This window comes from Cyrtonyx montezumae, unplaced genomic scaffold (genome assembly GCF_038088225.1).
Source record: "Cyrtonyx montezumae isolate F1298 unplaced genomic scaffold, pur_monq_1.0 scaffold_24, whole genome shotgun sequence".
Taxonomy (NCBI): Eukaryota; Metazoa; Chordata; class Aves; order Galliformes; family Odontophoridae; genus Cyrtonyx; species Cyrtonyx montezumae.
The window spans coordinates 11,516,894-11,528,156 of NW_027071981.1; the positions used below are offsets into that span (position 1 = coordinate 11,516,894).

General features: G+C 45.2%; 1 protein-coding gene across 4 annotated transcripts in view; it reads right to left on the reverse strand.

The window, feature by feature from the left end:
- PSEN2 (presenilin 2) overlaps positions 1–10,123 on the reverse strand; it is a 93,696-nt gene extending 83,573 nt beyond the window's left edge. For 3 of the 4 annotated variants that reach the window (XR_010622410.1, XM_065739682.1, XM_065739679.1), the window contains exons 1-7: positions 10,031–10,123; positions 5,649–5,845; positions 4,716–4,945; positions 3,648–3,789; positions 3,213–3,280; positions 2,475–2,695; positions 1,536–1,634 (exon numbers count right to left, since the gene is read on the reverse strand). Coding sequence is in view for 3 of the 4 variants with exons in the window: in XM_065739682.1 (XP_065595754.1) it covers positions 1,536–1,634; positions 2,475–2,695; positions 3,213–3,280; positions 3,648–3,789; positions 4,716–4,945; positions 5,649–5,792 (904 nt within the window). In the remaining variant the exon portion in view is untranslated. Of the gene's footprint in view, positions 1–1,535; positions 1,635–2,474; positions 2,696–3,212; positions 3,281–3,647; positions 3,790–4,715; positions 4,946–5,648; positions 5,846–9,681; positions 9,918–10,030 lie in introns of those variants that run through there. The other variant, XM_065739680.1, reaches the window with a different exon arrangement.
- Positions 10,124–11,263: the final 1,140 nt, after the last annotated feature.

Here is an 11,263-nt window from a genome sequence, read left to right on the forward strand (position 1 = left end):
CAGTGCCAGTTTTCTCTCTGCCTTTTTCTTTGTTATTATTTTTCCTGTCAAAACATGGGCAATTTCTGTTTTGGTTCCAAGAACAACTGAAGAATGTTTGTGGGTTTATTCTTGAGATCTCTAATTTAAGAAGGGATACGAGCCATTCTGAGATCAGTGGAAGGGAACTCAAATCAACTTTTTAAAGCGTCTTCCTGTTTTCACTGAAGCTAAACTAAACTAAGAAACAAAAAAGCCAAGGCAAACACAGTGTCTTCTGTTCCAGTACAAGTGCAGCCAACATGATGTTTTTGCATCTAGAGGTATCCACAGAATGCAGTCTTGCAACGGAAACACATTCTGCACAAGAACTTGTTGTTCAGTATTTATTATTTGTTGAATTGCATTCTCCTTTAGAGAAACTCTTATAGGTTAACTAAAACATCCAGGAAACTTCCATCCAGGCTGTCTCAGGCCAGTCTAACAATGTCCAATAGAACGGACTTACATTTCACTTATGTTCCAAGCTGAAGCCAACAGAACCTCTACTTGGAACACAACAAAGCATTTATATTGCACTAAATACCTGACAAACCATAACAGCCAAGTTGTAGGCATCCCCAGCATGGCACCCAACCTTTCAAAATACCCTTTCATCTTAAGAAAGATGCAATGGAAGCCACTGAGGTCCATGAAGCACTTCAGCCCAGATCCTGGGAGTCCCAAGTCTCCTACCTTCTATCTAACCTAATCTTAAACATACAAATGCCTTTGTGGATAAGGGCACAGGACGTGATCATAGCTAAGTAGCCTACAAAAGCCAGCCAAGGGATGACTGATTTTGTTTGCAGAGCACTATTTGAATAGACACTTGAAGGGAGCAGCCACACGATTTAAAAACAAAGCAAGTACATTCCAAGCACTTCCATCTATGCTGTGCACGTGCCATGGTTTTATGATTCTACATGCCAGAATGAGTCCTTCACTCTCTGGAAGCAGATGCTGATAGCCGGGAAAGAAAAATACCTATTCAAAGATGATCTGATGCCTGAGAAAAAGAAATGGACTGCTATGGAAAGGGGCATCCATTATTTGAGTGAATATGCTGTGGTGGAAATGTTACATGACCTCAGATTCACACGGAAGAGAAGGCTACAGGAAAAGATGGAACCTCATTCAACACTTTATGTCTATGAAGCATGTGCAGAAGGAATATGGGTACTGAGGGAATCATCTATCTAAACTTTGCAAACACTGCTGTCCACACAAGGCTGTTGTATGCAGAACAAAGAGGCACATTCTGCAGTGTGTACATGGAAAGATAAACTGACTTTTGAATGCTTCAGCCTCACAAGGCAAACCTGCCCCTGCTGCAGCTAATTAGAGTTAACACCATTGTAAGTGATAAGCAAGGCCTTCCACAAACAGCGTTATAGCACATAAACGCACACCAATCTGAGAGCAAGAAGAAACTAAAATAGTGCTTACTGATTTGATGCAGAAAAACGTTGCAAGTTTAATATGGTTAAAAACATTAACATTCTAATCTTACTCACAGGAGTATATTAATGCAGGAAAAATGGGCTCGTTTCTCTCCTGCGCAGTCTCTACCAGCATTCTCAGTGGCCCCTTAGGACAGAGAACAGCAATCAGATCTGCAAAAAGAAAGGGGCCAGACAATCTCATCTTAAGCTGTAACACATTTGACATTCCTAGTACTTGAAAAGCTACTCCTCCCTCCTACTGGCATCTATCAATATTGCCTGGATGACTTCCTGAATGGAGTTTTCTACGCTGTGTAATTCTAGCTGCTTGTCTCTAAAGATGCATCTCACTTAAATTACCATCCCCAAGCCTAACGTGACATAAGAGTTTTCACGGTGTTAACACTTTAAAAACAAAACAAAAAAAAACCCTCTTAAGAGCACATTACTTCTGTGAAAGTATATGACCAGATTGCACGAAATAGTTAATTTAGAGAAGGACTGAGAATACTTCATGTTCTACAATCTGTCACTGCATACAGTAGGTCTGTTTTTCAGGTGAATCAAGCCCTTTGGTCCAATCCCTTTTTGCTCACTCTCTCTCCATCATAGCTCCTCACCAGACTAAATGTTACCTTGCAGATACCTCCTGTTCTGCAGGTTCTCTTCCAACTTTTAACTTGTGCCAAAATCTATGACTTCTTCATAACTGGTAACTGAAACCTGCAAGACTATCGGGTTGCTACTGATAAAAATCCAACCATTCCTGCCAACCAATTCAATGTGGTTCAGTACCTCCTCAAATTGGCATTTCACTCAAAGGAAGGAATGACATGCTAGAAGTACACAAACAAACAAAAAAAAAGAGAAATCAGGGAACCAACTAAACTGTGCATCTGCCTCTCTCTAAAGCTGTAAGCACAATAAAGTTATTTTCTGAATTACATGTACAGCCCTGAGATCACCACGGTAACTTTTCCCTGAGCCTCAAGATTCACAACCCAGACTTACCATAGATTGAGATTGCACCTAGAATCACCCACGCTGACCACTCAGGTAGATATTTAATGAAAACCAGCGCCATCAGAGCACTGATCATAATGAGATATGCTTGCTGGAGCTGCAGGGGACCTTTCCAGTGGATGCAAATCATTCCAACAGCTCCAAAATTCCAGATGATTAAGATAACCGTGGGGTAATCCATGGCCACATTGTATGTCTTTAGCACTTCACTGGAATACAACAGGGAAATTCAGCTGAGCAGAAAAAAAAATAACAAAAAACCTGACACAAAAAGTATCTTACTAGCTGTAACTAAACAAGCCTCCTATGACACCAAAAGAAAGCAGGACAGAAGCAGGCCTCATCACGAGAGGAGAACCTGCTTTGCAGCCAGTAGGTGTTCTTAACTCCCTGTTCCCTGTGCAGGAGATGGGCACCCCCTGTGTGCAGGCAAGGACCACACTGCCTTAGTCCTGACACAATTCCAAGGATTTTAGCAGGCCATATTTCAAGAGCAGATTTAACATAAGCTATAAGACTTAGGTCTTTAGCTAAGAAGTCAAATACAAGTAAACCCACCAGAACTATGATGCTCAATACCATGTTTAAAAAGAAAAAAAGTCAATCTGGATAAGGGGAAAGACATTCTGTTCATGAAGTTGGAGATTTTCTTCAACGAGGTGAAAGAATTCATTCTGAACTGCCAGGTTACCTCTCTAAAACATCTCTACTTACATCTCTACTTACCCAAGGTATATGTAGGTGAAGAGGAACAGCAACATAAAAGAGGACAGGATTAGCCAACCATGGATGAACTATTAAAGACAAAAAAAAAAAAAAAGAGTGACTGAAAGGACTGTTCCTCACTGCACAGTTTGCAGTGCTGCATGCACTACTGACAGAACTGCATTGTCCAACCTTTTTTCCCCCACTTCTCCAGTTTCCAAAGACCTTCTCCACCGCTGGTGAAGGAGGAAAGACAGCAAGTTGCTGTCCTAGCATTGGTGGTAAAACTCTGGGACACTGCTCTACTACTGCCAGCAAAGGCTCCTCTACAGTGACACTGTTGCCATGGCTAGGTTGTGCACTAGCCCATGCAGTACCTTAACTTCTCACTGACATGCAAGCACTTGAACACATTTCAGAACACACACAGAGAAGGCTCTGTCACGAATGCTTTACCTTATAGCAGCGGTACTTATAAAGCACAACCAAGAACACAGTCATTACAACGATGACACTGATCATGATGATAGTGTTCAACACCGAGTTCAGGAGACGCTGGCCCACAGATGGGGTATCCTCACTGAAAGGGGTGTAGATCCTGCAGTATAAAGCAAAGCCGTGTAAAAGTACATACATTCTCTTCTAAATAACTGCCTTAAGATAAAAACAGATCTCTATGTGGGAAAGAAAGGGAAGTATGACTGCCAAGGGCAGTAAACATGAGACGTATCCTTTGCAGGGTCCGGGCTCCCGTTAATTATCAACTAAAGATTAGTTGTATTTAACAAAAGCACATTCCTACGGAGCAGCTGTGGCTGGCAAAGCTCTGAAGAAAAACTCCTAGAGCATAAGTGTCTAAGTCTGGGAACCTCCAGGCCACTAATTTTTACTTCATGTCTCTGGACCCTCACCACAATAATGGCAAGGATACATCCCAGGTGTTGTCCTGCAAAAGGGACCCTTTCTTTCCATGTTTTGTAGCAGTGTTGCACACTTACTCCTTTTCATCACATCCCCACCCTGTTCCATTTCTTTTCCCACCACAATAAGTGCAGTTAGAGTCCCAGGAACACTCTTAGGCACAATCAGCAAGAGCTAGATGGAATTATGTATCCGCACCACGAGTCTTGAAGAAACAAAAATGTCATCCGGAAATGAGACACTCATCCAAATGAACATGCTATTCCCTGATTGCTGCCAGCCACTGGGTGAACAGACCAGGAGCTAAGCCTGGGTCTTTTATACCACAGTATGAAGCAACTTCATTATTATGCTACTCACAGGCTAATGCCTAATGACAGCATTAATGAATCAGTGTACGCAGGTACAGAAGAAACTTACTAAAAGTATGCTGTGTTCATCCGTGTAAGATCTTGGTATGCTTACACAGCCACCCTGAGCTGCATGAAGGCTCCCCCAGCCTGCCAGGGAAGCACTTTGTGTACACAGATGTGTGTGCATGGAGTGTGTGTGTAATACTAGGGATCCCATGTACTCAGAGGCTGTTTTGAAGACCCCACTTACAGCTGCCCGTTTTTCTCCGTATAGAAGCGCACTGACTTTATGGTGGCGACGACAACAATCATACAAAGGGTGACAGGCACAAAAAGCATGATTACATGCTTTGCTCCATATTTCAGAGTCAGCTCCTCCTCTTCATTTTCCAAGGCACTCTCTCTCACTCGAACATCCGAGTCAGACGCATCCTCATCAGCAACACTGTTATGGCTACGGCTGCTACCTGTTTGCCTCTTCTGAAAAAGAAAAATTAGCAAATACGTAAGAATTTCCCTTTGCGTTCGAAGCTTCATTCCATCATATTAGATGAGGCTTCTGTGGGCAACCACAGCATACCAACTTGTTCCTAATAAGACAGTACCAACAGAGCAACACAACCAGAAATTCCATTACAAACAGGCTGCAACAGAGTTTTTAAACAAGAACCGTGAATATCTAAAGGCTTTTTCAATGCATATACAGAGAGACTGACACACGTACATGAAGGGAAAGGGGCAGAGAGCTGGGAGAGAATACATTTTATCTAAGGTGGTATAAGCCTGAGCAATTCCTGCTCCCCCAGCAGCACTATGCTTGCTTTACCATGCTGCTTCACTAGTGGTAGGACTAGATTTTGTTCCAACACTTCTGGCAAAACAAAAAGGCTGGAAAGGATATCCTGCAAGAGTCATATGTGCATCAGGTCCTGATTAAAAGCTTGTATCTTTACCAAAAGGAAGGAAAGGGGAGGAGTATATATGGAGAGTAAAAAGGGGGAAAATGTCACAGTGCAGGAAATAGGAACAGGCATTACAGCTGTTGGCTGAGAGCAACGCTCGAGAAATAACTCAGGCTAAAGCCAATCCTAGAAGCCAGTCTGCTGGGAGGGACTGAGGAATAGCAGGACTACATTTGTCCTCACACCCCACTTGTTCACTCCAAAGAAGGGTGCATACATACCCTATGTGTCTGTGCTTCCCTTGTTTCTGAGGCTTGCAGGCCATCCTGGTAGGAAGGTACCGGAGGGCTCTCTGCAGACATCAGAGATGTTCTCTCATTACAGGGCTCATCCTCACTGTCCGAGTTGTTCATGAACGTGATCATCGTCACTTTCCCAGGGAGCACTCAGGAGGGGCTCAGCCAAGCACTGAACAAGACTGAGAGGACAAAGGAAGCAACAGGGAAGAGAAACAGTAAATGCTGCAGTGGAAACAACTGGAAGCCTGGAAAAAAGAGGCACAATGTCAGCAGGCAGGCTGCGTGACTCCTAGTTGCTGATTTTATCTGCTGTCACATCAGACACAACAATCCATTCAGTTAAAATCTTTTGCAGTTAGGGAGAACAGCAAACACAGCACTGACCCAGCTGGACCTGGTCAACTGAGCATTTTTTCCTCTGCCACAACTTCCACAGTTTCTGCCTCTATGCATTGCCTCTCCCATTAGCACCCTGACATTCACAAAGGAGGTTTCTCAGCGCTTAATATTGGTTCTGCATGAGCCAAACAACACTTCACTTCAAATGCTGGCTGACTGCTAAACAAGTTGGAGAGCTCAGCTCTTGCACAACACTCCTACAAGCGATAGCAGGTAGCAGAAGTTTCCTAGTAACCTGGAGCCTCAGCTTTACATAAGCCATAAGCAGGAGCTACACGCTGTCTTCCCTGCTTTGACTGTCGATTAACCAGATGAATTTCAGGAGCAGTTCTCTGCCCAGGGACTGTAGAGAAAAGAAGGGGAAAGACCCGATCCTTTCAGTGAGCCCCTTCTTTCCCACTCCCCAGTCCTCCTCCTCATGTTGCCTTTGTGCTTAAAAGCAAAGCCACCTGGATGGGAAACAAGTAGGAGCACAGAAAGAGGGTTAGAAATTTTTGGCCTCTTTCCACCTCCTGCTGTGTGGAATAGCATCGAAAGGAGTGGCACAGTACAGAAAGCAAAGGAACAGCTGTTTTTTGTTTGCTCTGTTGTTTTTTGTTTTGTTTTTAAGGCACCAGAGAGAGGAGGTGTGCTCTGCCCCTGCTAAGGTTAATACAGAACAGCCTTAGAGCTGTGATTTCAGGAAGCTGTAAAGATAGGTGATAGCAAAAATTCCTTTTATCACTTATTAAGTCAGCTCAGCAAAGCAGCAGCAGCAAATAAGGATACTTCAGACACCTGATTCTCAGCTACCTATCCGCAAACAAAACCAGACCACTAATCCAGCTCAGAGAAGGAAGCTGAAGATGCCACATGACTTGGACACGGTCACATCTGAATCAAGCCCTTGGGAAGCCAACCAGTAGATTTTGCTGTCTGCCAGCTAGCCTGAGAGGTCAGAGCAGATGTCTTGAAGATCTATGGCAGATTCTTGCTTCTTATTAAAGAAACTGAAATTCGTTTCAAGGGGTAGAAAGAGAGAGGAGTGTGAGATTCTGCTGTCTTTCACAAAGTCCTGAACACATCTAGCACATTCAAGATATTTCAGAAAGCAAACTCATTCTGCCCAAGCAAAGAATTTTCAGATAACTGTTCCTCCCCTGCCTTCTCTTCGAGCCTTTTCCTCTCATTCTGTTCCTCTTTCGGTGTTAAAACCCGTACATTTATGGGAAATAAATGCAGGGGCAGCCCTGAAACCAGGCCTGTCAGCTTTACAGTAATAGCATGTTCTTTCTGAGCATGCTGCCTAGCACTTACATTTTTGTGCTGGTTTCTCTTTTTTACTGAGCCAGAAAACTCCACTTGCCAGGTGCTTAACACATTATTCCCACTCAGTGCGTGGGGGCTCATAGATGACAGCAGAGAGCCTAGATTCTTGTTCAGTTAGAAGACTTAGGCCTTCTTTAAAGTTGTATACACACATAACATGGAATCATTCAAGCGTGACATATTTCTGGACCCATCTACAGGTTAAAATACACTGCCATGGGATTCTGAGTACTTAAATCTGTGAGCTGTGGAATTCAGATAATTCTTAAAACTTCCTGCTAGCATCAAGAAACCAGGGAAGGAGGAAGAAAAATACTTAAGATTTCACTCTTTCATAGTTTGGGACCAATATTCACGTTTTAACAACCCAATTAAGGGTTTTTTTTCTCCCAATATTTAAGGAACTGCAATTTGTGCAATGTGAGCAAAGCAATGCTGCAGATTTCAGAAGGGGAAGCCAGTAAGGTTACTTTGCACATCACAGTCATGCCCACTGGAAAAGTTAAAAACAGACAGCAAAAAAACTCCACTAACGACTAACCCTCATGACTACTTAGGAGAGCCCCATGTTGGAATATAGGCAGGCAATTTTATACCAGACATTTTCTGTTATTATCTCTCAGAAAGCACAATGGCAAAGATAGAACAATACTTTCACCAGCAGGCAGACTCACAGCTGAACCCTGCTTTACCACCCCTTGTTTACTGCGCTTTGCTTTCAGCAAGAGGTGAAACAGTCCCCAGAGCATTAAGGATTTTACCAGAGCCACTGGCCCTCAACAAATCCTCTCAACAAAATCTCTGAAGTTGAATTCACAGCTGCCTTAAAGTGACCTTAAGTCTGTGTTACTGCCAAAGGGGCTGTCCCATCATCCTCAGCTTCTAGTGCCAACATCAGGTGTCATCAGCAATCCAGTTCTTTTGTAGACAATGGACACTTGTTTCCTGTGGTTTTTGGAGAGCCAGGTTTCAGCAGGACTGGCACCCACACTGGCTCCTGAGCAGCCCCACTGCCAGTGCCCACAGCGAGAAGTGCTGGGCCAAGCGAGGGTCTGGCTGCCACACAGAGCTTTGGTTTTAGCATCTCTCCTTTAAGGAAAGAAGGACCTGCCTGAGAACTCTCACAACCACATTGTGAGCACAGACTGAGCACAGGGAAACGAGAGAACAGCTCTGCCCAAGCCAACAAAGCACCTGACAACCACGAATTGAGAGTTACAAAGCCACTGATACCCCTTCTGATATCACTTCTTAAGATAAACAAAGGGAAAACGTCTCACAGATATGATTTCTGCCTCCCAAGGGTAATGTGTCTGTATGCAGATACGAGTGCTATCTACCAACTACAGTAAACAAAGGACAGCAACAACACATGCCAGTCTTCAAATTTACTGAGTAACTCACAGGTATCGGGCAAGGTTTTCCTCTTTTCCTCCAAGGACAGAGACAAACCATCAGGACACATTACAAAATGGTAAGATGTTTAAGAGCTAAAAGAACAAACTCTCAAAATCCCGTGGCAAAGATGAAAGGGGACCAAAAAGCTAGGTCAGTAGTTGAGTGCTGCTTTTAATGGAGCAGCTGTGGTGGGACTCCAGTGAGCCCTGCTTTACAGCAGCTCTGCGAAGCTTACAGAAAGGAGCGTTACCATTTCTCTCTCTGCAGATATACTTTGTGCAAGGAACCGCTTTCCTCTGTTGTGATAAAATAGTTTTATGGGCCCATTGACAGGAGCAACAGAATGTAGCCTTGGCTTGCCTTTTATTTCCATGCTACTGTGCTGCAGCAAGCCCAAATCCTTTGCTTTGTATTTATCACAAAAAAAAAGTACCAATATGAAGTACAGCACAAAACAGCAGCTGTTGCCTGGCAAAATATTTAAACTCTCAAGTAGATCATTAAACCCCTGCTTATACAGGCTGTTCTCTTTGATGACAATGAGATGGAGAGAAGCATTTCCCTTTGCTCCTTAGCTCAGGAGAAGTCTCTGGACTGGCACTGACAGCCCCATGTTCTCCTAAGTGTCAGCCGTAACAATCCCTGCTGTTGGTGAATACCTAGAGGAGAACTGCACTCGGAAAGCCGAAGCAGCACACTGAAAAACGGGACAAAAGCTGTCCAGACTCTTGCCACTAAAGCCAAGGCGTGCACGCTGCGAAAAGCACAGCTCACTTGGGAAGCACCATCCAAGCAGACGGGATCGGCAATCGCCATTCACACTGCACTCTGCCCCAGAGCGCAAAAACCCCCAACAAACCAGGAGATGCTACAGGAAAGCCCTGAAGCCCTGTCTCTTTTCCAGGCTCACCAACACTCTCTCTTCTTTTTAAGGCTCAGCAACGCTCCCTCTTCTGCCCAAGGGCACGGCGCGCAGGCGGCGAGCCGGGCTCTGCGCTGCGGGCTCAGCGTCCCCGTCCATCCAACGCACACAGCCACGCGACTCCCACGAGCATGAGCCAGCAAAGCTGCCGGACCTACTCGCTGCCCTCCCCTGCCCTACAACCGGGCCCAGCGCAGAGCGGCCGCACGCAGCCCCACGTCGCCCGCTGCCGCCGGGCAGCCCCGTGCCGCAGTCCCCCGCCCACCCCACAGCGACCCGGCCGGAGCGGAGACCCCGACAGCCGGGCCCCGAGCCGCCCCCCCCCCTCCCCCCATACCTGCGCTCGGCCCGAACCCGGCCCGACCGGCCTCCCCCTCTCTCCTATCCCATTGGCTCCAGCGTGTTGTGGCCGCGCCGCTGGCCGCGGGAACGATTGCCCTTCCGCCGTGATTCGCCGCTGCGGCTGCCGCTCAGCGAGCGTCTCCACCCATCCGGCAGCCTCCTCCAATAGGAGAGAAGGGTGGGAAGAGGGGCGGCCAATAGGGAGGGAGCTCTCCCCGCCCTGTCCGCCGGCGGTGGAGCCGCCTGTCATGGCGGAGCTGTGGAGCCCGCGAGCAGCTGGGCAGCTCCCCGAGGAATAATGTGCCATTACAAACGTCTTAGCTTTGTTTGAGGTGGATGTAAGAGGTTTTTATCTTCAGTGTAAACGTTTTTGCTTTAAAAAGTGTAACGGCAAGCAAGATAACCGGCAGATAACGTGTTTCCAGTCGGCTGCTCCTGCCCCTCTTTGGCTGCCTATAGCTATACAGAGTCGTGGAATCATGAAGGTCGGAAAAGGCCGCTGCATGATGGTGTCTCTGGCAGGTCTCTGGCTTGAAGGTTAGAGATGAAAATTTGGCTTAACTCAGTGTTCCTCTTCTGTACAAGCGGATAATATGATGTCAAAGAGAGATTTCAGTCCATCCTTTCCTGAGAGATACTACGATACAGCCTTCGGTCAGAATCTCCCTTAGCATGTTTGCTTTTTTTTTGTTTGCTTTTTTTTCTAACCACATCACATGAGAAGCATCTGACCCAAGAGCATGTTAAAAGGCTCTTTGAGCATCACCAACCCCCCTCCCCATGCACACACCATATTATAAGGCCGTCAAAATATTTCTGCTTTTTCTTTCTTCTTTAAACAGATCTATGCAGTCGTTTCCTCGAAGGATCTCTCACAGATAATGTGAACTATGCCAGTTCCTAAAAAGGCTGTGTGACAAACTGCATCACAGCTTCTTGATCTGGGGGATCACAGCACCTCACTGGAGTACATAAGGACATAGTGTGGAATTGCCATAATTTGATTCATTTTTGTATCTTTACAGTCGGAGATCTTGAAGAGTTTTTAGTCATGAACTGTTAAAGTCATTCAAATATATCAGAGGAATTGCAACTGTTTTATTTCAGGAGGTATAAATAGGATCTGTAAATAGAACTGCTGACACAAATTAAAATGCTAAGGTGCTCTCTTGGCTTTCAAATGGAAAAAGACAACACCATCTTTAAAAACAAAGCAAAATAAAACAAA